This window comes from Orbicella franksi, chromosome 3 (assembly GCF_964199315.1).
Source record: "Orbicella franksi chromosome 3, jaOrbFran1.1, whole genome shotgun sequence".
Taxonomy (NCBI): domain Eukaryota; kingdom Metazoa; phylum Cnidaria; class Anthozoa; order Scleractinia; family Merulinidae; genus Orbicella; species Orbicella franksi.
The window spans coordinates 23,372,501-23,397,279 of NC_138147.1; the positions used below are offsets into that span (position 1 = coordinate 23,372,501).

A 24,779-nucleotide genomic window follows, 5' to 3' on the forward strand; every position below is an offset into this window, starting at 1 on the left:
GCAGGGAATAAGGCAATGAATAAGATCCAGGGCTCTTACATGTAGGTTTATGTTCTGAGCTGATGGAAAAGGTGAGTTTTTCAGGGTTGAAAACAAGACTTCAATTTCGCGCTGTGAATGAATAATATCTGCTCGCGCTAGTTGAACGCGTAAGCGTTTGCGTTTGTTCTGTAAAGAAAAATTATGAAAGAAAACTCTTTACTCTGGTATCGAGCTAATTTGAGAGTTTCTCAAACAATGCTTAATCTTAAGCAGAACCTGTTTTTGATCGTTTCTTATTGTTTCTGTTTGTTTGGCGAGTTTGCAAAAGTTTTTGAGTAGCTCATTTGCATAGTGCAGCGCGTGCACTTTCAAGTCCGAGTCGGTGTTTTCAATTGTCAACAAATCTTGACAAAGATTTCTTTCGTTGTCTTTTGTGCTGAGATGCTGCAACAATTTTTACCAACGCCAAAAGGCTACTAACATCATGTGTGTTTCTTTAACACAGTGAAATTTTACACTGCGAAAATAAAATAGACAAGGAGTTTTGATAACTAAACCAACAAAATCGAAATCGTTGTTCGAATTGATTACAGAAATCGTCATCGTAACTTATTTACTGATTTTACTTATGATTATTTCTGCTGTATTCACATATTTTCAGCTAGGCTTTTAATACGTTCTCAAACATTTATCAAACTTAAACATATTTAAAAACTTCGCTCGATGTAAGTTGCCACACGAAAGTGCGGGAGTTCAATTTGTCATGTTTTACTGACTGTACAAAACACACATCGGCGGGCGCTCTTATTCATCGACAACAGACAATTTGTTGGATTTTTACACAACCAAAACTGAGCAGCGTCTACAGACATAAACTTATTGTCACTTATTGGGCCTTGATAAAACATTAAGCGTTACTTACAATTCAGGCGAAACTCAAACTTGCAATTATTTTTTTTACTTTTCGGTCGCGATCGGCTGTCGAAATCCTCCCAAGCGTGTGGCAATAGGAGGGACACTTTGAAGTCCAGAAACGCTGCTATATCCAACTATATCCAACAGGTTTTTTGTTGTGTTATGGAAAAGTTGTTAATGTTCAACATGTGTGAAATTTCAGTAGAGTGGAGTAATGTGGAGCTCTTGTAAAAGAAGCAGCGGAACATAACTTGGTCAGTGATATAAAGCGGGATATAACTAAATTCGACACTATCTTACTTCACTCAAGCTGGAGCAGCTTACGACGAAAATACTGAAGTGAAAATTCCAACAGACATGAACGTATTGAGTTGTGGGCCAAAAGTATCAAATTATTTCGGGCATTTTGGACGCCATTTCCCCGCACTACATCCGCAAAAATCCTCGCAGCGTTTACGCGCGTGTACCGCACATGATGACGCAATTTGTTCTAAAAATAGAAAAATTGTCCCATATCACGGGGACAGCCCCAATACTAGAAATAGCGCGCGCTTACGGTCTCCGTCCCCGATTATGGCTCCTGTAGGTATTCAAGACGTATGCACAGATCCCGCCGCCAGTCTTGTTCCACACCACACCAGGGCGGGTGGAATATGTTTGGTTTCGTCAGAGTGAGGCTAACGACTAAAAATTTCGTCTTTGTGACCTCCGGTCAGTTGGTGTCACACAAATCAACATGGCGGACGTAAACAATGATCAGGAAACGAAGACAAGAGACGCCTCCCCCGCCAAGGAACGAAAGCTTTCTTTAACACCCATGGAAGCTATGGCTGAAGTGGACAAGCTGAAAGAAAGGGTTCGTTCGCTATCTTTTAGCAGTACACTTTCAGGAGATAGCTCTGACAGTGGCAGCAGTTCAGGAACTCGGCCGCTCGTGAAAAGACAAGACGATTTGATCACTTGTTTGAGTGTTATGCGACGTTTGATGGAACAGGCAGAGAGTGAGAGTAAACGAATGCGAGAGGAGAAAGTTTTCATTGCTGCTAAAATCAACAGCTCTCTGAGCGCCGTAAATCGGGAGGTGGAGTATTTGAAAGCCGAGTTGCGAGACCAAGACAAGAGGTTATCGGAGCTTGCGAGTAGTAGACCCACGGAACCTGTTCAAACCCCTGAAACGACAACTGATGGTCCAGGAACCCCGAAGTGTAAATTAGAAGATTTGAAAGAAGACAATGATAGATTACGCTGTGAAAATGATTTTTTAACCAGAGAGCTAAACGAGTGGAGACACGGCAATACAGATTTGGATCAGCTTCGTCAGCGGCTGCATTCCTGTGAACACGAAATTGCTCGAGCTAAAGAAACTATTTCTTGCATGAAAGTGGAAAGAAAACGCTTAAAAACAGAGAAAATGAGTTTACTTAGTCAAATGAAGCAAGTTTATGGAGTTTTAGAGGTAAAAGAAGCGGAGCTGAGGGAATTTATCCAGAATTATGAACAACGGATGGTGGAGGGAGGAGAACAAATTAAACGTCTCGAGAGTGAAAAATTGACTTGGGAGCGGGAGCGAACCGATTTGTTGAGAGAATCTGACAGTTTAAAATCGCAGTTAGAGCTGAAAGACATGCAGTTAAAAGAACTAGAAACAGATTTTTTCGAAGTGAAACAGCATCTATCCGCTTTGCAATCTTCGCTTCGAGAAAACAATTCACAACTGATTTTCAAATCGAACAACTTGAATTTAGACACCCCGGGAGGCAACCAAAAATCGAACGTAAGGAACAACAAGAAGACAAATTCACAGCAAAATTTGAAAGATTCCCCGAGATCGCCGCTAAAAAATGGAGGTGAGTTCGTTCGCGTGATTGTGATTTCATTTTAATTTGTACAATGTATTGTTTATTGACTCGGTGTATTTGTGTGAAAAGGAAAGAAAAACTTTGGAAACTGTTAAATCTTTGATAATGATAAGCTTGCATTAGTCGCTAGTTCAGGAAATCGGTGTTAGATTTTACAATTTACATCACTCAATCGCCTCAGTACGATTGTGAACGTGATAACCCAATTGCGTTACGATCGTTTGCAGACTGTGTGTATTTGAATGTGTTCAAGACAGACTATTGATTTCACAAGTGCCTAGCAAAGACAAGTACACCACTTAGCACGAATGATATTTTGATATCGATAAACTGAAGTTTTGAGCCGAACGGCTTAGCAGACGTCTCTTTTTTTTTTATCAAGAATTTAGATGTACGATCTGTTTATGTTTCGCAAAATCTGAAAAAGTACCGGATGTTTGTCATGATATTTCAACAGGAAAATCTATGCCACTCCCTGAATCATCAAATGGCTTTGTTTAAGTGGCTTTTCGCAATTTTCTCAATTTGCGATCACCTCTATTTCTAACAGTGTGGGAAAAATGGTAAAGTTTTCAACTTAGTCATCCTAATTTCACTCAGGTCGCCCAGCGACCTAGATTATCAGACAAGTCATATGTAATCGATATATCCAAATGTAGACAGCACTTCAAAATGAGCAAATAAATTTTACTACTCTTTACACAATTGACTTTAGTTAATGAACCGTTGAAAGCCTTGCTGTCTGAACATTCTATCAAATTTGTTAATTAACATAGAAATAGTTTTCCAGACGTCTTTGTAATCACTAAACAAAGAAAGCTGATGTTACAGTTTAATTAGTTTGCCTCAAGGGCTTGCTGTAGTTAAACAATGACCTTGTTTAGTCATCTTTGTTTTTGAGGGTACAGTATTAGCTAAAAGAAAATCACTGTGTCTTGTTTTGGGCACAAATATTCAAGGAAGAGGACAATAGTAGTTATTTTTGCAAGAACATGTAGATTATCTTTATGTTAATTTGCTGAGATGTGAAACAGACCATAAAATTTGTGATTGCAAGTTTTTCTGGAGAGAAAACAACCCTAAGTGCAGAGGTGGAAGAATATTACTGTGAGATCATTTTGTCAATAACAACAACACCAAAAATGTGTTTGTTTATTTGCCTCTTTTTTTTTTTTTACATAATCTCCTTTTTAATTCAACTTATTCACTACTGTTTCTGGTCTGTTTTGAAATAACTACCAAAGTTTCAGTGGCATTATACATGTATATTACTTTGTTCTCACAAAGTCAAGTGTCGGTTAGCCTGTCAGCAGGCTCACATTTGAGTCATGGACGAGTGGGAATGAGCAAGTCAGTCAGCAAAGCAATCTAATGGGGTGGTGTCTGGTGAACAGGTGCCAAGAAAGTGTGCACCGCATGGCATTGCCGCTTGATTTGGCATCTTACAAATGCACCACTTGCACTTGTGCTCCCCAAATGTGAGCCTACTTGTACATGTAGGCTAAATGTCAGTGTGTACAAAACAGCTAATTCCCAAACAGTGTGTTTTTCCATGTTTCTCATTACACATTTGGTGAATCAACAAATTTCCCTTCACTTTCATGATTTGTTATGTCTTTCCTCAGAATGGAAACTGTATGTAGGGCAATAACATTCAATCAGATTACAGTTTATAGCTTCAAATGTAAACATGTTTTAGCTGGAAAAACAAAGTAGTAAACAACAGAGTGTGGGAAAATGGAACAGAATTCCTTTCTGTGTTTAGGTTGTAAGGTACTAAACATGGCGGCAAAAATTTTTCCAATGCATTGCACCATTTCAGTTGTTACCTTATACAAAAATAGGGTATAAGGCTCAAAGTACTTGGTTCTAGTTATAATATTGCAGTGAAATAAACCTGCAGTTTTTCTTCGACAAATCAATCCTACCACTTTAGATATTTGCTCAACCCCACTAGGCTTTGGCTTTTAAGACTTAGTAGGTGAAGATAAGTTAAGGTCCTTTAAATTAGGTATTTCATATATTTAAACTATGAAAGGGATCCATACAATGTGAGTGTATTTTGATCTGGATGCAATTTTGTGGATATTACTAACAGTGTCGGCTTTTTCTTTAGCTGGCTAAAAACAGCCTTGACCAAAAAAATTTACTTATTCAGGCTGAAAGGTTTGGGTTTATGTTGAAGCCTGACATGGTCTAAACAGGGGTTGATTTTAGTTTCAAGTGCCTATGAATTGAATTTTTTTTTTGCGTTTATATGTCGCTTGTTATGTCTACTTTTCGAAACTGCGTAAAGCGAATAATGTTACAAGGAGGAAAATCTGACTTTTTGCCGTCCAAAGTGAGCTTAGTATAGCAAAACAGTGGGTGCGGAGACTGGTAACGAGTTTACAAGCGATGACGTAAGAAATTGTTCCAGCAATTTGTTTACCCTACTTTGCCTCTGTAGCTATGTGAATTGCCAAAGGAGATTTCTTCAAATTTCGCCATTTTTTTGCAAGTAAAATGTCAGATAATGATGGATATATGTCCTCTAGTGAAAGTTCCAACATACAATAGCCGGAAAGTAGAGATGAAGTCATCTAAACAATTTCCTACGTCACGACCTTGTAATACATTCGTTTTGGCTGCGCGCAAAATGAACCCACTTTCGGTTGTCAAATTCGAACTTTGGCCTGCAAAAAGTCAAATTTTTCTCTCTTTAACATTATGCGCTTTTGGCAATTTCGAAAAGTAGACATAAGAAGCGACAGAAAAACGCCAAAACACTTTTCACTTCATAGGCACTTTAAGGGAAATTAAAGTCAGTTCAAAATAGCAGGGAGTATAAAATACACACATACATGTAGCTGACTGTAAATTGGGTGAAAATCTAAGGCAAAAGGGACAAAATTCAAAATAACAAGGAGTGTTATTTCAAACTCTGGGGTCGAAATAACTAGGCGTGAATTAGCAGGGGTTCAACTCTCTAGTGAAAATCAAAGCACTCTATGAGCAAATCCATCGATTTCCCAGTGGATGATGATTGACCTGTGTGGCTTATGGGTTATTCTAGTTATACAAGTTACCATATTGACTTCTGGCTATACTTGTTATAACAGCAGTCTTTTTTTTAAAACAAAGAATGACTTTTCGTGCATACTACATGAGGTACAAGAATTGGCAAAACCACCACTACATGAGCTGCATTGCTCTGATGGATTTACTCGTTCTTGATTGAGCCACTCTACCTTGTAAACTTCTCGTCGCCTTGCCCAACATATTTTTCTTCTCCCCTGAAGACAAAAGCTTAGTCTGCTTTACACGACTCAGCACTGTTAGATCGGGTGCAAATAGGTTGTGCATAAGATCGAGGCGACTCTGCTCGCAGGACAACTGTGAAAGATCTTCAGAGAAATTGAGTTTTTTTTATTATGAATTACAAACCCACAACATGTAAACCATCAGATGCAATTTAGGGTCGATTATGGGAAGAAGCAAGCTCGCAGAGCACCACAAAACTGTGTTCTTATTGGTTCCAAGCTTGAAATAAGAACATGAGGCTACTTGCGGATGGTCTTCACCAGAAAAATGGTTGAACAAGTAAAGAAAAAGACCAGTGGCTTAAAAAAGCAAACGGAAAAAAAAGCTGATGAATCCCAGAATCGAACTCGGGTCCACTAGATTGGAATGCGGGTGCTAACCATGATATTAAACATGTAAGAAACCTTGCTACAAGGGGGAAAGATACAAACTACTTGAGCCTTATCTCAAATTGGCTAGCAAATATACGAATTAGCTAACAAATATGTGACTTATAGTCTCTTAAACTGCAAATTTCTCGGATGCTGACTTTTAGTGTGGCTAGTACACAGGGAACAGAGGAGTCCTATTTGACCTTTTTTCCAGTTAAATTCGCCATACAATTGTAGTGTGAATCAATTTTTTGTCGATTCAAATGACCTCAAAATCAAACTGTACACATGCGATCATGTTGCAATGATTAAATCTACTATAAATAGACATGTAAAGCTTTTCGCGAGAGCTGTTGTGTAACTTTGTGATATGATAGCTCATCAGCCCTTTTAAGGGTCAAAGTGTATCACCTTGAACAAGCCCAAAAATTTTTGTCTCTGGGCAAAATTTTAATGCTCGGATTGGATTTCAGTTTGTGAAGTCCTAGTTAGTTCTCTCTGCTCCTGCTATTTTTCAATGTGACTTATGTTTCTTCAGTGTTATTTGTGTAACCTGGAGAGTTTGTCCTCAAGAGCAGGATTTTCTCCCAATGGATTCCACGCCCGTAGTTGAAACTTATAATCTGGTATAATCATGAGCTTTTTAGAGGCTCGCAAGACTGCGGTGTTCTTTATTAGAGACTTTTTTGACAAATACTATGGTGGCCTCAAGGAAATTGTTTGCTTTGATTTCCGATATACGATTTCAGGAGCTCAACCCTCCAGTAGTCATACCATCAATATGTATCTGCGGATTGCCTCTTGTCAAATCTTTGCTAAACTTCGCTGTGGAAATTTACAACAACAGCTTCCAGGAACTTCACCTCTGTCATCAAAAACATTTCCAATGTGTATTGCCAAAGCCAATATTTGGTCTTATTTATAGTTCACTGTTAATTTAAGATTAGAATTGTAATAGAAATGTTAAATGAACTATACCCACAAAGCAAACAAAACAAATTTCCATTTTTAGTGCAACAATCGCAGTCACATAGACCTTGGCCTAGAAATGTAAAACGATACATGTGCCTGCAATATTGACTAATACAGTGATTTCAGCTGCTTTGTCTACTGGTCAGTGGAGTTACTCCAAAAAGTTTACAGGTGATGGAAGGACATCATTTGCATAATCTCCACCACCACTAAAACCATATAGATTGCTTACACAATCTCTGGCTATCGAAGCTTATTATTAATATAAAAGTTTAAGACTTATGTTTTGTTCTTTTCCAGTGCAGGTCACCATAATTGCAAATTTATTTGTTTGTTATTTGAGTTGTTTAATTTCAGTGGTTTTATTTTAGATAACTGCACTCTTCCTGTGTCTTCATTAACTTCACCTGTAGAATCAGCATCCTCAGGCTCACAGTCTGACGTAAGCCAAGGACTAACACCACGAGACTCAGAAGTTTTTGATTTTGGTGTTCAAGACAACTGTGAACAGTCCATATTTGAAAAGAAGAAAATGAAGACACGCTCCAGCTCATTGTCAAGGTTTTTTTCGCGGGGAAAACAGCGAAAGCCTGTGTTTAAGCTGGTAGTTAGAGGCAAGTGACCATTTCTTTATGTTACAGATTGATTCAGCCATTCTTGTCAGTTGTTTGAACTAGTGCCTGCTTTAGGACCATATTCTCAACAACTTCCCAAATACAAATAATTTTATACATGAAATTGGGATGCCGTAATGCCCAAGAAATTATTTCTAGGGTATTACATCTAGTAATAATAATAATTAACAACTTATATTGCGCCTTTTAACATGCAATGATCAAAGGCGTATCACGTCATAAATTCCGAAAATTATATCAAATTTTTAAAAGCTAGTTAAAGCCATTGACTCCTGTGCCGGCTGTAACCAGCCGTGATGAGCCTCGGCCTTTCTTCCCCTTCTGACGTCATCACCCTTGACCAAAATTGGCATCATCTATGCTCAACTTCTGCAGGAGGAAAAGATCTTTCCAAGGATACCCAGATCAGAGTGATCAGCCCAGTGGAGCCTGAGATATGCACCAAAATGCTCAAAAAGTTGAGTAAAAAACTCAGAGCAAAATTTCCTGCCCCTACACATGGCTACTCCATGGCAAAAATTGCCTGTCTCGATGATGCTTTCTCAGAATGTTTTAAAGTGGAAGCAAGCCCAGTAGAAGATCAATCACTGCAGCATAAAGAAAACAAAAGGAGAAAAAGGAAAGGCGAAAAAAATAAAAAATAAAAAAATCGAAAAGCCTAAAGACGTAGCTCACTTTCTTGTCCATCTCAAAATTTTAATTTCTGCACATGCCTGAGCAAAAGTGTTGTAAAACGCAATGCTAGTGGAAAGAAGGCATGCTGTCATGTTGCAAATGCCTTTCTGAGTAGATTGGAGCTAATTTGGCCCATATCCAGCCTGAAAATCTCCAAAATGTCCAAAAAATGTGTTTTTGGCGAAAAGCTCCAGGAGTCAATAGGTTAAAAAGCTATGCTTTGAGTAAGGATTTAAACTGTTGAACTGTGTTTGATTTCCTTAACAAGATGGGTATGGCATTCCACAATGTGGGAGCAGCAACAGAAAAAGATCTGTCTCCAAAAGATGGCAACATATTCTTCCCATGAGGGAAGTCAGGTAGTAATCCATCATTTGATCGCAGCTGATAGATGGACTTGAGAAGAAATTTGTTTGACGTGAACCTTACTAGATTCATGTACAAACACTTGTACAATTTTGCTGTTCCTTAAAGTAAGCCTAATTTAGCAGTCTTTTAATGCCACATGCATTGGCCTTTTTCATGTTATGGACCTAGATTTGCATGTCATAAGCATGTTGAAGAAGTTTACTCATGAAAAAACTTTGATCCCAGTTAAATGATCCAGCCACTTTGAATCGCGAGTTGTTTTGTTTTTGTTTTTTTTAAGAAATTTGGTAATCAAGATTTAGACATGCAAATAATATTTGTTATTAACAGAATTCCCAGACATTGACAATGTGAATAAGCTTCCCACCAGCGCAAGTTTTGCCGAGAAAAAGCGTGTGTGGGAATTACACAAGGACATTCCCATGGTGTGCTGGAAAGCCAACATGGTTTTAGCTTGGCTGGAGGTTGAATGCCAGATGCCTATGTACTCACAAATGTGCTATGAGAACATTAAAAGTGGGAAACTTTTGTTGGAGCTTAATGATAGTGAGTTAGAAGCTGGACTTGGTTTGGGAAACACAATGCACCGACGCAAATTGAGGCTGGCCATTGAGGACTACAGGGACCCATCAGTTGTGTAAGTTGTGCTCTTTATGTGTCCATGAATGTACGTTACTCTCTATTTGTCATACAAAGTAATGTGCATGTATGTATATTACATGAAACTTCCCAACAACTTAATGTTGCAATTTTTAACTAAAGGTGATGTACAAAAACATTTTCAACATTTTTCTAGTTATAAACTTATTTTTGTGACTTTCTTGATTGTTACATCAACTTCAAGCAATTTACATTTATATAATATTGGAAAAGGTCTACACCAAAGTTTTATCATAATAAATTCATTTTTATATATTAATCATTTAATAATTATGACCGGTAAAATTACTTTGACATTGTTATTGGCTGAGAGCAGGCCAACTTATCATTCAGTTTTTATTTGCACCTGGGTGTTAATTTTCTCAGTGAAAAAGAATAATCGCATCAAAGCTCAAGCTATAAGGATTTTCATGAATTGTGTTATTTGAAAACTTGTTCAAAAATGCCATGCAATTTTAAGAGAATTTTCAAGTATCACACATGGTGTAAAATCTTTAATGCGTTCAAATTGACATGATTCTATACTAATAAGAAACTATTTTACAGAACTTCTTAATTTTGTAAGTATTGATTGCCTATAACTGTACGTTTGCAGTAAGTACCCTGCAATTTCCTCTGTGGATCACATTTGGGTGTCCCGTGGGTGGATAAGAGAGCTGGGTCTTAGCCAGTATTGCTCTGCATTTGAAGCTCAGATGATTGATGGAAGGTTATTAAATGTTCTTACAAGGAAAGACATGGAAAAATACCTTAATGTCAGCAAGAAATTCCATCAGGTAAGAACTATGAATGATAACATGAGCCCTGCATGAAAGTTATAATGTTCATTTAACTGTGATGGGGTCTATGTATAATTTTGCTGATGTAATGTAATTGGATTAACACCCTCTCGGTTTATCAATGTTTATTTGAAAAAAAGGAACATTTTTTTCTGACTAACTTGGCCTCTTTTGGGGAGATTTTTCTTTTTCTTTTGTAAACTTTGGGTAAAATGACTGACTTTAATTAAAAACAATATTGTTGGCCTTGAAGGCTGGAAGTAACCTGAATGTACTATATGGTTAGATTTAGCTTAAGTTTGTACATTTATGTATACTCAGATATTGTACAGTCGTGAACTAGGAAAATGTCCCTTCTTAATGGATGCCTTTCCAATAAAGAATATACTTTGTAGTATAATTATTTTGTACTGATTCAACATTTATAATCATGCAACAAATTAATCAGTCATCTATCTACCTTGCATTGAATGTGGAAAAACACACTTCAATATGTTATTTCATTTCTTTCTTTTATCAGATAACTATTCTTCATGGCATAAGGTTGCTACGCATGATGGAGTTCAACAAGGAGGTAAGCCATCTGTACACTGTTCAGTTACATACCAACACTTGTACAGTGTTGATCAGAAGAAACCTAACAGGGAACGTTTGAACGTGTTCTGTTTCTGTTCCACACGCGTTCCCATTCCTGTTCTGTATCCGTTCCGTATCCGTTCCATATCCGTTCCATGTCGGTTCTCTATCCGTTTTGTGCTGTTCTGTTCCCATTCTGTTAGCATTCCATTGGTAAGCATTCTTGGAACTCGTTCAGAAGAATGAGGTTTCCCAGAACCCGTTTACAAGATTAGTGACACTAATTTGCATTTCATGAAGTGGGTTAAAACTGTCATCTTATGGGAGAATACGAACAGTAAACTTAAATTTTTGTGGTGAAAATGTGAGTCCAGATACTCGAAAAACTCGGGAAGATGGTATTGTAACTTCAAGGCCAGTTAGTAAGTCTTTTTCTGAAACTATACAAAGTGACCGGTAGTCTGTGTGATTGCTTGAGGAAAGGAAGACCATCCATCTTTGAAATGCAATTGGGCTTGCGATTAAGCCCAGTTCACCACAACAACCTTTGAAGATGGTATTATTTTGCATGTGGGCTTACTCAATGGCTATACTGGAAAATGCCTTCTCAGCCTTCATAACAATCCAGTAATTCTGCTTGTTGTCTTTGACTGTTCATGCCCCTGGTTTGCACAGTGGAAGCCATCATGCACAAATAGTATGGTCTAATGAGTAAAGCCATGGAACAAGGACTTCAAGTGTTTTAACATAGAATGGAAATTTCATTCACAAAGCGGGATCTAAGGGCATGAAGACTTCCAACCTGAGAATTATGTTCTAAAAATGAAAAGTGGGCTCCTTTCACCTGTAGAGGACTTCCTTTCATTCAAAAAGCTCTATATATACACCAGGACTGTGGAGAAAATACTCTCTTGGAGTTTCTGGAGGGCTAAAACAGTTACTGAATAATGATATACATCAGCAAAACTTGTTTATAAATCACACTTTCAACATCAAACCAAAACTGATCCTCTACAGGGTTCCCTTATTTGGCACCTTTTGCAAATTTTTCTGTCAGTACGGTTTGTATCATTTGCATACCTGGCAGTGATTGTAGGCATATAATTCTTGATAGACCACCCATATAGTCTCCTTGTAGTTTGCTTTTATTTACTGCCATTTGCTTGCAGTTAGCATTTATATACTGTGTTTGCTTGCGGTTAGCATTTATTTACTGCTGTTTGCTTGTGGTTAGCATTTATTTACTGCTGTTTGCTTGCTGTTAGCATTTATTTACTGCTGTTTGCATGTGGTTAGCATTTAAGGGGTGAAGGGGAAGGTGACTACAATGTATATGTGTCCTACCATGAAGTTCATACCCGATTGTATATTTTTCTAAAAAAAACCACAATATTAAAAAAATGCTTATAAGTAGTTTTTTTATAAAACATTTCAGAATAAAAACTAGCAGTGAAAAACGACGTTTCGATCTCTCTGAGATCATTTTCAAGTTGAAGAAAAAACGAATGAAATATACATATATGAGTACAAATTAGGGCGTGAGAATGTCAAACAATAAAATATGTAAATGCAAATGCTAAAATGTAAGTGTTAAAATAATAAAATACTATAAAGAAAACCTATTCAAATAACTTTGCATGGAGTGAATCTGACTGTTTGTTCAAGGATGGCTTAAGCTCCTTTATAAAGAGCATTTCGTAGATCAGGCAGTCATCTGTATTGTACATGATTTTTAGAGGGCCACTGGTTTGTTAGTATTTTTATACTATTTTAGTGCTACCCTCTTTAAATAAAGTCTTTACTTACTTACTTACTTACTTACTAAATTTACTTTGGCACTTTCTCAAGATCTTAAAATCACGATATATGTCACTTGGGACCGTTCCATGCTGCTCTTTGATGTGATTCCCAATTGAAGACGATCCTTTGTGTTCCTCAACGCGTTGATAGAGGTGTTGGCACGTGTACCCGACATAGTTTGCATCACACAAACCACGCTTGTAGTAGTAAACAACGCATTGCTGGTTAATGATAGGCAGCTTCTTTTCTTTTGGTTTGATCTCGTGTCCGATCTTGCGGCTTGTATACACAGGATGAATATCAATTCCAAGTTTTCGGCCTTGTTCCCCAAGTTGTCTTCGCACGGAATTGGCCGATCTCTGATCCTTGAATAGTAACACCAATCTGACAGGCGTTTCATTCACGTTACGTGCTCGAGTGGAAATTGGATCGCCAGAAACTTTCTTGGTGACAAAATTACTGATGGTTGATTGTATCAATTGCGTTGGGTACTGAAGTCACGAGAACATCTGTGTGAGACGATCACATTCCAGGGGGAACAGTTGCCAGGTAGATGATAGTTTAAGGGCACGATCCAGCATTGTTTTTAGCAATGACTTCTTGTATCTAACATGGACGTGGCTCTTGTTATGTAGTAATAATCTGGTGTCAGTTGGTTTTCTGTACACCCTTGTCTCCGGGCGACCATTGCATTTCCTGATGTCTGTTCCCAGGAAAGGAAGTTTACCGTGTTTGCCAAGTTCCATGGTGAAGCTGACAGATGGATGGCTCTCATTTAAGAGGAAAGGAATGCTTCAGCTGTTTCGGTGTCAGGCATTATGCTCAATGTGTCATCCACATAGCATTTGTAGAACTCAGGTAACTTGCCTTGGTCCTGAAGTCGATCTTCGATACTGCACCGCAAGTTACCCGAGTTCTACAAATGCTATGTGGATGATGATATGTGGTTTGTGTGATGCAAACTATGTCGGGTACACGTGCCAACACCTCTATCAACGTGTTGAGGAACACAAAGGATTGTCTTCAATTGGGAATCACATCAAAGAGCAGCATGGAACAGTCCCAAGTGACATATATCATGATTTTAAGATCTTGAGAAAGTGCCAAAGTAAATTTGACTGCCTGATCTGCAAAATGCTCTTTATAAAGGAGCTTAAGCCAACCTTGAACAAACAGTCAGATTCAATCCATGCAAAGTTATTTGTAGAGGTTTTCTTTATAGTATTTTATTATTTTAACACTACATTTTAGTGTTTGCATTTACATATTTTATTGTTTGACATTCTCACGCCCTAATTTGTACTTATATATGTATATTTCATTCGTTTTTTCTTCAACTTGAAAATGATCTCAGAGAGATCGAAACGTCGTTTTTTGCCGCTGGTTTTTATTCTGAAATTAAAAAAATGGTAACAAAAACGATTTCAAATTCAACTGGATATTCTGAAGTCAGATCATTCAACATGGATGAAAAAGCAAACAAATATACGATTCTCTTGAGACGTTAACACCTTAAGTCTATTAAAATGAACCACACATTCAATTTATAAGTTGTTGATGTATTTTGGTGATCAAAATTGTTAAAAACAAGGGTTTTCATGCCAATGAAGATTGTTGAGAATTGAAATCCCCTGCTTTCTCCCCCCGGATCATTGACACACTTGACACCCAGGCATTTGGTCTAATTCATAAGCTGTTGATATATTTTGGTTTAATTTGGTGATCAAACCTGTTGAAAACCATGGTTTTATTCAACAGCCTTGTTTTCATGCCAATGATATTGGCAAGAATTGAAATCTCTGCCTTCTCCCCCCGGATCATTGGCATAGGTGATACCCAGGCTAAATTTGTTTCTTACACCAACAAGATTCTTTTTGCCAAACTTCACGCTTTCTTCCATATTGAAGACTTCATGCCTTGAAATCATCCTAAGCCACCTCACTAATTGTATAAATGGTAGTTTAAAAACCATAGCCAGTTGCATTTTATTAACATAAAGGCAAGTGTTTGTTTGTTTTTTTTTATGATGGCTGTTATGGAAAACTGCACTTTTACCAGCTGTTTACATGTACATGCACGTGTACATTGTATTTGTAGCCTGGCTATATAAAAGTCCAGTTTCAAGTTAACCAAGACCACTGAGTAAAGCCTCATCTGTACAGTGTTAGTTAAGGATCTGACGAAAATCATTCACAAAATACCCACAGAAAAGTAATGATGAAGCAATTCACAGAGTTGTCAATACTTCATGCTATCACTGGTGGTTGTGAACATCAAGACTAACCCTGTGCATATACATCTTTAGTTTTTATTAAGTAGCTTAGTTAACTCAAAACTGGACGATTGTCAAACTTAATATATAATAATTCTCTTCTCCTTATGTAGTTGTTAGTGGATCGTCGAAGGCAAAGTGAAGATAATGACTTGGATCCTATTGTCTGGACTAATGAGAGAGTTGCAAAGTGGTGTCGTTCAGTGGACCTGGGTGTAAGTTAGCTTCAGTACACACACTGTGTATAGTATATCTACAGCAGTTCACCTTTGAACACATTGCATTATTTGCCACAGATCTACTGATGTACTTTTAACAAAATTGTTCCCTGCCATTTCTCAGACTTGTGAATAATGCATCAAGGTTAAACAAAAGAAATCATGACTGCAACAGTGTTTGGATATTTGACCTCAATTAGCACAGATTTTTATGATTTTATTGCGTTTTTCTCCTTAGTTTTAGTTTTGATTAAGACAATATATCAAACACTCAAGACAGTGTTTGACCACATATTGAACACCTCTTAAATAGTCGTTTTATCTTAAATAGTCTGCTTATGGCCCTATTCTCCCAGACGAGAGCTAGGAATTAGTAGTAGTAGTCTGCTACACGTTAGATTCTGTTCTCAGTGTTTGGGAATGTGGTCAAAGACAGACATTCGTATTTGATATATTACATGTCACATCAGCCAATGCAGTAACAATGATTTCATTGGCTCTAGTCATTATGTAATTTAATACGAGAAATGTTCAGCAATATGATATTGAAGTGGCCAGATTTTGTTGTTGAGCAGGTAGGCCTGCACATTCCTGGGCAATTCTGTTACATAGACATCTATCAAAGTTCAAGGAAACCTTGAAATACATGTACATGTATTTGCTCAGAACTGGAGATGCCAAAATTAGCCTTGATGGAAATAGACCTGTAAACCCCGGAGAACCTTCCACTTCCCTCCCCTCAATCTGTGATTTCAATTCAATGGGTACATTTTAATGACAATTTTTTTAAAGAAATTGAAAGGAAATTTTAATAAGTGTAGAAATAGTTGTTGATGTCAGTTTTGTATGCATAGGAATACGCTGACAACTTGAGAGACAGCGGTGTTCATGGTGCTTTGTTAGTCCTTGATCCTTCATTTGGTGCCAGTGAACTTGCTCAAGTTCTTGGTATCCATTCCTCCAAGAACATCATCAGAAGACATTTGACAGCTGAGCTTTTGTCTGTGTTGATACCAGCAAGGTACGTGATACCAGAGCTTGACATAAGAGCTTCTGGGTTGTACCGTCAATAAAGATAGAATGGAGTTCAAAGTACCCTTAGGATCTCAACATTCTGATCCTTACACTTCTGATTGAAATTTGTAGTTTCTTAATCATCTAACTCTGTCAGTACATGTAGGTTGACCCACCTGATCCAATGTGTTGTGGTTCTTCAATATATAATTTTTATTACAGTCTTCTAGCTTTGCACCATCATTCCCACATGTTAGTTACAAACACCTTTTCTTTGAGATCTCAAAATTTCTTTGTTTCCTTTGTACTTTCATAAATGAATAAATGAGGGATAAAATTATGCAATCAGTATAGATGTTTGGTGTTCACTAAGGAATACATCTTAATGAGAATATCAAAGGATTGCTAACTAAAGTGGAACATTCTTCTTCAGTTAACAATACATGCATACATGTATGCAAATAAACGACTCACAATTTGCTATGCTGTGTTTGTCAATAATTTGCAGAGATGCAGTAGATTCTGGGGAGACTGAAATCAAAGGCAAACAGAAACAGAAGAGACAGCGTTCCCTGAGTTTCAGCTCTGGTAGCAGAAGCAGCATGCAGTCAGACATAAAACGACACAGTCTTAGGGTAAGTCACTGTATTATTATCAATGGACAAGTCTGTGTTACTTTTGGGAAAATTACAGTCGTCAAATTTTGTTTCATTTTTCCTACTAACTACTATTTTTCTGACAATCAATAACAATTACTATTTTAATATTGGAATATTAGTAAGACGATTAGGAGAATGTCATTGGCTGAGTTTTCTTTCTTGCTAAACCTCTAAATTCTCTAACTAACAATGATTAAGGACAATGTGGCAATCTGTTGACAGATAAGTAAGAATCCATCAGAGGTTGCTAATAACAAAATCATGATATAAAATGGTAAATGGCAACCTTTTAATTTCATGCAAGATATATTTCATTGTATAATTATCATAAAAGAAATACTTTAGACACAAAAGAACTTCCCTAGAAAATTTTAAACCCTCTTTGGGATTAAATATTTGATGTCTGTCTTTGGTAAAGTTGAGCGTAACTAAAAATCAGTTTGAATAATCAAAATTGCCACTTAGACTAACACATTTAAAGTACTTGTATGTGTAATTTTCGGTGATTTTGTTTTATTTTTTATTTTAAAATGAGCTGCATATTCCTGTAATTCCTTCTTTTCTATAGTGAACTAAAGAAAACTATCGACTTAAAAGAGTTCTTAGTGGTAACTAATTTCACTGTTTTCTAACCATTTCTTTAGCTTTTGTTATGTAGAATGCAGGTTCTTCAATCCAAATATTCTGCTGAACAAATTGCTGTCGTGTTGTAAACCTCTCTCTTTAGAAGGTCACGCTCTGTGCTAAATCAACTATGGAGACTCATCTCTGAAGCCGGCTGCTGAGTAATTTCACTTCAGTTCAATGTAAATACTGTTGAAGTCTCTCATGGCCTTGTGAATGCTCTCAACTCTTATGGTTTGAATTTCTTTTCAAACAGTTTTTAAATCACCAATTGCTAACAGCTTTCTAAGTAATATATAAATTCTTGGTAACCAGATCATGAAAATGTCTTGACCAAAACTGAAATTCTTCTAATGTGTGATAAAAATACAGAAGAATTTCACGCTTTCTCTTGAAAACTTAACTTCAGACTCCTTAGCATTAAAACTGGCAAGAGTGAAATAGCAGCTACAAGATATGATTGTAACCTTAAACAAATTAAAACTTTGATTAACCTGTTAACTGGTAATGTGTCATGCAATTCTCTGAAAAATGGCTGATAATTGGATACGGTGGTTAACTTCAAGTTGATGATTAACATAGCAGAACAGAGTAGAACAGTTTCTATGAAACTAATAGCTTTGTTCATTTTTCATGCAATTGATGTTCACGAATGTCGCAAAACAAGTTGTATGTTATTGTAGGATTGAACGGTGTGACGAAGCTTTAACAGGTAATTGAAGTAATTTCCGCTCTATATCTGTTAAATTGATTTGAATTGCCACCAGGTTTGCTTTGCCACTTTGAAAGCTCTTTGTTGTCAGTTTTGTTTAATGTCATGTGACGCCTCAGCTCAGGGAAAAAATATCAACATGCAAGGCAGAAACACCAAAAGTACATGCCTAAAAATTTCGGCATCACATATGTTGGTGTCTGATTATTTTTTAACCGAGCGACAGTCAGTTACAGCCTCTAGAAGATCATTGTTATGTTACATCATCAGTGAAGAATTTTTCAACTCCAATCTGTTTCTCAAGCGACTGCTTTCTCAGCTTGTTGAATTGTTAAAAACCTAGTTCTCTTTGAAACGCCATTACGATATATTGAATAATAATATGAATACTGAACCAAGAGATTTAGAGCATTCATCCGTCTGTGAGGAGAGTTCAATAATTTACTTATCTTCTTTTTCTGTTGTTGTCTATTATTAGTTCCTTTTAACTTCCCTAGCTCGGTTCTGCATGTGTTGACCAGCATGTTGCTTGGCTTGCCTTACTTGTTCTACTACTCTACCCTTCTACCACTCCTTGTCAAGTTTAACCCTAACCCTCCTTCCCTAATATGTACATTGTAAGATTACCTACCGGCCTATCCACTTATTAGACTGCCTGCTTACATATTCAGCCATGTCTTGCTTACCTACCTTACTTGGCTTACCAATTCATCAAAGGACGTGCATATAGCCTTTCATTTCAATATAGGGTTCTGATCTGGGGGGAGGTGGCAAGGAGACGGGGGAAGAGAGGGAGGGGAACATTGCACTTACTGTGTCAAAACTCGCAATCGTCAATATCCCTGGCTCCTTCAAAGCTTACCTTCATGTATTGTTGCCTGATTCTCTCCTTTTTATATCGGTATAACTGTACTTTTTCCGTGTCTTTCCCTATTGATTCGTGTCGACCTTCAACACTTAACTCTTGGCTCATAACGTAGTCTAACGAGCAAATACCCGCAGCAATAAATTTATTTCCATGTAAAGTTAAAATCTTGATGATGGTTTTATTAATATCAATTTCATGTAAAAGTTTACTGTAAAACGGACAGCTAGGTAAAGCTAACTTGGGTTATCACAGTCAAAGGGAACTTGTAAACCAAAACAAGAGTATCATATATCCCATTCACATCGACATGTTAAACATGTTTAAGAGTAGTTTAACTAAACACGGTTTAAAATTAGTTGCTCATACCGTACATACCTCATAACTTAAGATATGTTAGCAAGGTGGTTTGAAATTTGTCTTCTTAAAATGAATGCAAAGAGTTATTGAAAAATTGGAAAAACCTTAACCTGATGTAGTTAAACTAGTTTAGTTGGTGTGAATAGGGTATTAGAGCGATTTTCATTTGAGCGTCTAAAGTAATTTGCTTTGGTTTAAGAAAAAACTTGTGCCACTCGTATTTGTGTACAGTCGAACCTCGATCGAACGGATTTCTCGATTATCCGGACTTTTTCTCTAGTCCCAATTTTGTCATGAATATGTACTAGTCATGATCAAGATCCGTAGCAATATTCTTTTCAAAACTATAGCATTGAAAAGTGCAGTCAAAAGCGAGTTTGTCTTGCTTTTAAAGAGCAAAAGCAGCGCTCGCACGCGTCGTAACTAATGAAGAACACTCGAATGAGTTCTGATTGGCTCAGAGTTGAGTGGTTCAAGATATACAGTAGACCATATTGGTTTCCAAACGATTTGTAAACGAGTTGTTTCACGATTAATTGATGCTTTATTTAACAGTTTTGTTCTTCATTAATATTCATATTTTCGATTATCCGGACCCTCGATTATTCGGACTATTTCGTCTAGTCGCAACGGGTCCGGATAATCGAGGTTCGACTGTACCTTTCTTAATTTTCTCAAATTTAACAATTTTTAGCTACTGTATATTTACAATGTTTGCTCAGGCCAGCCAGAAGACCACCTGAGGGTGAGGTTGCCTCCTAGCTAACGATATTTTATTATTTTCATTATTACATTGGTCATGGAGTTTTGATTGGCTCAGTGGATTGTCTGTGTTGTTTCTGATTGGCCAGAGTGATTCTCAGTTTTGGTTTTGGCTTTATGAATCTCAGTTGAAAACTGCTCTATTTTATCATGTGATTTGTATCGCCATGCAATTTCCAACAATCCAACAGCTGTGCTTTGTTTCCCTCACGGTATTGGCTTCACTATAAGGAGTCATACTGCGAACTAAATAAGGAATATTGAACCCTTCACGCTCCAGAATCTAATGTATCCTAAACATGCCAATACACATGTCTAAAGTATGTATAAACAGTATACGGTTCACAAAACTGAAGAAACAGATCATCAAATGAAGTGGCTTCACATTCAACCCAATATCGACTTCCTGTTTCCAGCTCATGTTCGTGTTTAATTCCACCAGTAAACAAGAGGTTCAAAACAAAGCATTGGACGCAAAAAATACCAAGCTTGTTTCGATCCTCTCGATTACTTGCTTGATGAAAACCAAATCACGTCAAAATGAGTATCTACTCGCAATCCGTGTGCTTTGTCGTGTTCCCCAAACCAGGGAAAAAGCCTGCGTGTTTGGTTGTGCAACTTTTGGCACCTTAAATTTTCGAGAATTTAAGGTGGCTCTGGACCCTACCTACAGAACTTTAGTAAACTTTGCCAAAAGTTGCGTCTTATCATGCTTATCAAAAGTTGATAATATAAAAAAATTTCACAGTGCCGTTTTTGAATTATAAGCCCCCAAAAGCTGTAATTAAGGGTCTTTTAGGAGGTCATACTGTTGCTATGGTAACCTATTGTGTCACGAAAATGATAACAACGTGTTCACCAATGATTGGGCAGTTATTTGATGCCGTGATTGTAGCATCAAGTGATGAAGAGTGGTTATAACGACCAATCAAAATCTAAGCGTTGGAAACTGTTTTGAGCCACCTTAAATCCATTTTCCCAAAACGGGACTTAGAAGAAAGCAACATTTCGTGCTATTAACGCTGTTGAATGTTATTTCTCTTCAGGATTCATTGCTGCTTCGATCTCAGGGTACAAAGTACAGACCGACAAGAACCAGCAGCGATGGAACTGATGTCTCCACCTCAGTCTACCCTGGCGTGCAAATGAGACGTTCATTTAGAAGATCTCGCTTGAGACCTAAATCATCTTTACAATAAAGAGAAGTAATATTAACTGTTCGATGTAAAATAAACCGCCACAAACGCTCCACGTAGTACCAAGTACAAGTGTAGTTTGAAATTGAGGCTTTATGGTGACAATAATTTTATTTCATACATTTGTTGTATATTGTTGTAGTAAATGCCTCTGTCCCTGGAGCGCCTATCAGAATTTTATTTTTTTATTGTCATTCTTGTCTCCAAAATTTTTAGCTCATTTCAAAAGAATTACTATGCGGTGTTTTTCCTTCCATTACGTCGAGAGTCATTGGGAGTTTGTCACAGTCCATGTTGAATAAAAGTAGGAGTGCTTTCAACTTCTTTTCGCTCAATCGTTAACTCGGCAATCAAAAATTTTATTAGTATTTCCTGGTTGTCAGGAATCTTCGTTATGTGTACGGGCGTTTGATTACTCAAGCAAAGCCTTTTGTTTCTTCAGTCACATTTGGTTAATTGTGCACTCCCTGCATTAAAACTGAACTAATTATCAGTGTTGACGCAAAGCGTTATCGTTTCAAGGGTTATTTTATACTTGACGTATTTTTGTATTCCGACTTTACAAGAGGAAGGAAAACGTTGCGCTTCGCTTACATTATGACGTAACAAATTTGTGAGAGGTTGTTATGAGACCGGCTATATGACATATGACGTAAATATGACGTCAGTGTGACGTTTAATTTGACTATGGTTACTCTACCCATGTTTACATGGAATGGTAATCACACCAGACAAATTGAATTCTGTTAGAACTACACCACTTATTTTTGCAGATCTTTTTATTGTGCAAAATTAGTAACCACGAAACGGCTAGAAATATCGTAGGTATTAGTCATGTAGTTGTACGGTGAAACAATCTAGTTATACAAGTCGGTTTGACGCTTGTTTTAAAGGTGTCTGTATTAGTAATTACAAGTGGTAATGAATCTGCTGTAACATGGTTTGGTGCGAAACAACACTGTGTTTGTGTTTAGTGCTAAGAACACAGCAATGTATCAGACCATCTTATAAGAAGCATTTACGGTAATGCCATTTATTTTAGCGTGCGCAAACGGTCTCTAAAATTTTGTCGGGACCAATTTTAAGATGTACAAAAGCCACGTGCAAATATTGAGAAACGGACATAACTTCCCGTCCAAAATATAAACATAATTACTCGGCTGCCGTCAACATTATTACCACTAACATATCGCGCAAAAACGAGAGAACCCCATCTCAACCAAATAGAAAAGGAATTTTAAACATTAGAAATAGATTATACGCAAGAAAATGGAAATTCGGATCACTCAATGATCCTAGATGTTCTTTTACGACACAACGTTTTACACTTTTACATTTTAGATTGTAATATATAGAAATGATGAACAATTTTAATTTAATACTTCTGAAGAGCGATATTTAATTTAGATTATTTGAAAGAATTCTAATTTATTTAGTTGTCTTAATAGAGAAGTGTGTGTAACAATTTAGGCTACCTAGTAGTAGAGTCTTTCAAGAGATTTCACGATTTTAATTATTTCCTTTGCGAAGGCTGTTGTTATCGTCAGAAATCAGAAAATCTTAATATATTTGCATTGCCAACCGTCATACTATTTTTATTATTATAAACAAGATGATCTAGAAAAGCAAAATGAATTTTTTTGTCTTATCTCGAACAAGCAGTCACTCTGGAAGTCAAATCGTGATAAAATTTATGTACTTTTTAACTCTTATTGAATCGATAGTGCATTCAAATGAAAGCTGCGCTTCTTCCATTTCATCCTGTTCAATGCAAAATGAAATTTAGTATGAATGTTTTTTTTTTTGTAGTTTTGATCTTTGAGAGTGCGATGGGCATGCAGTTTCTCCTCGACATAATTATTTTAAAATTTCAGATAACAAGAAAAGGGAAAGTGATGGAAATGATTTGAATATATTCCCAACTTCTCCTGTCTTGAAGCTCTTGAACTATAAGGTTTGTACGAGGAGAATTGTGATGTTGATAGCTGGACATGTTTACACCAGTCTTTATCCTGTTTAGCTACCATTCGCTGTAAACCATACCTTTACGATGACAAGTGAAATAAATATTATGAATTTAACACTTTTGTCTTGAGTAGCTGTGTTTTTCGTTAGTTTTCGTGTACTTCTATGCGTTTTAAACTTCCTCGCTGATGATTACCCGCTTGGGGATGTGCTTTTTTCTGATCATTTTTACACCTGTAGCTCCCCTTTTGGATGACATGCTGACTAGCTTTAAAGGTTTAAATCATACAAAGATACAGTAGTGACACGGTGTCTTAGCCAAAAGTTCAGATAATTGTTACCACCCATTTTATGCTGATTGAAACACGTGGAGGCAGAGCGAAGCATTTTTTTTTTATTCGATTAGTGTTCACGATTTGGAATAACTTTCTTTGACTCGATAGAACGTTTTTCATTTGAGTGTCGAAAAGTAATTGGTTTCGCATCAACTATGCTACACGATTGGCTTAAAAACCTCGCGCCACTTTTTCATCCAGTCAGAAGCAATACTGACTCGCTCGCACTCGTTTTCCCGCGCTTTTCGTCAGCTACGTGCAATGATTGGTCCACTGGATTTTCTGTGTCCTCTGTGATTGGCTAGGGTGATTACTTTGGTTTTGGTTTTACGACACTCAAATTATCCACGCGTTTGCCAATATCATTTTGTTTGGACAAAATGTGGCGAGTTTCAGTGAGAGCAAAAAATTCTGAGCTGGGCCCATGACTTTCCATATTCAGTTTGGGCGCTCTCATAAGATCATCTCTGAGACCCCGTCCCGACTACGCCGGAAAACTTTATTTCTACTGTTAGGCCAGCCGTCCGCCCTAATCTGTCACAAGAGCAGAGCTTTTCGAAAACGCTCTTTAAAACCGATGAATTTGAAAACGCCGGCTTTTCTTTTTCGCGTGAACGAAGAACATTTTGAAAACAGGCTTTTTGATGACGATGGCGTCAGGATAAACATGTGGTTTTCCTCAAAAACAAATCCAAAATGGCCGACTATATTGCGCTTTGAACCTGGGGAATGATTGAAATAAGCGTCTTGGGGGATAAGAATATTTTAAAACGGAAACTTCTTGAGGGAATCCTGCGTAACAGAACAATAAATTTAAACTCTTGACCTTTTTTGACAAAATAGCCTAATGTTAGTTGAGGATCAAGAACTGGAATTACCGGAATAATTTATACTTGAAGCG

General features: G+C 37.1%; 1 protein-coding gene and 1 pseudogene across 2 annotated transcripts in view; one reads left to right on the forward strand and one right to left on the reverse strand.

Moving 5' to 3' along the window:
* Positions 1-23,665, forward strand: part of LOC145482670 (kazrin-like) — a 24,288-nt gene extending 623 nt beyond the window's left edge. Inside the window, exons 2-10 of one of the 2 annotated variants that reach the window (XM_081461300.1) lie at positions 1,484-2,744; positions 7,774-8,016; positions 9,412-9,718; positions 10,337-10,517; positions 11,041-11,094; positions 15,282-15,383; positions 16,241-16,407; positions 16,909-17,035; positions 21,429-23,665. In XM_081461300.1, the coding sequence (XP_081317426.1) occupies positions 1,634-2,744; positions 7,774-8,016; positions 9,412-9,718; positions 10,337-10,517; positions 11,041-11,094; positions 15,282-15,383; positions 16,241-16,407; positions 16,909-17,035; positions 21,429-21,581 (2,445 nt within the window). In that variant the 5' untranslated portion in view covers positions 1,484-1,633 and the 3' untranslated portion in view covers positions 21,582-23,665. Of the gene's footprint in view, positions 1-268; positions 2,745-7,773; positions 8,017-9,411; positions 9,719-10,336; positions 10,518-11,040; positions 11,095-15,281; positions 15,384-16,240; positions 16,408-16,908; positions 17,036-21,428 lie in introns of those variants that run through there. The other variant, XM_081461301.1, reaches the window with a different exon arrangement.
* LOC145482720 (uncharacterized) lies at positions 12,830-15,267 on the reverse strand (annotated as a pseudogene).
* Positions 23,666-24,779: the final 1,114 nt, after the last annotated feature.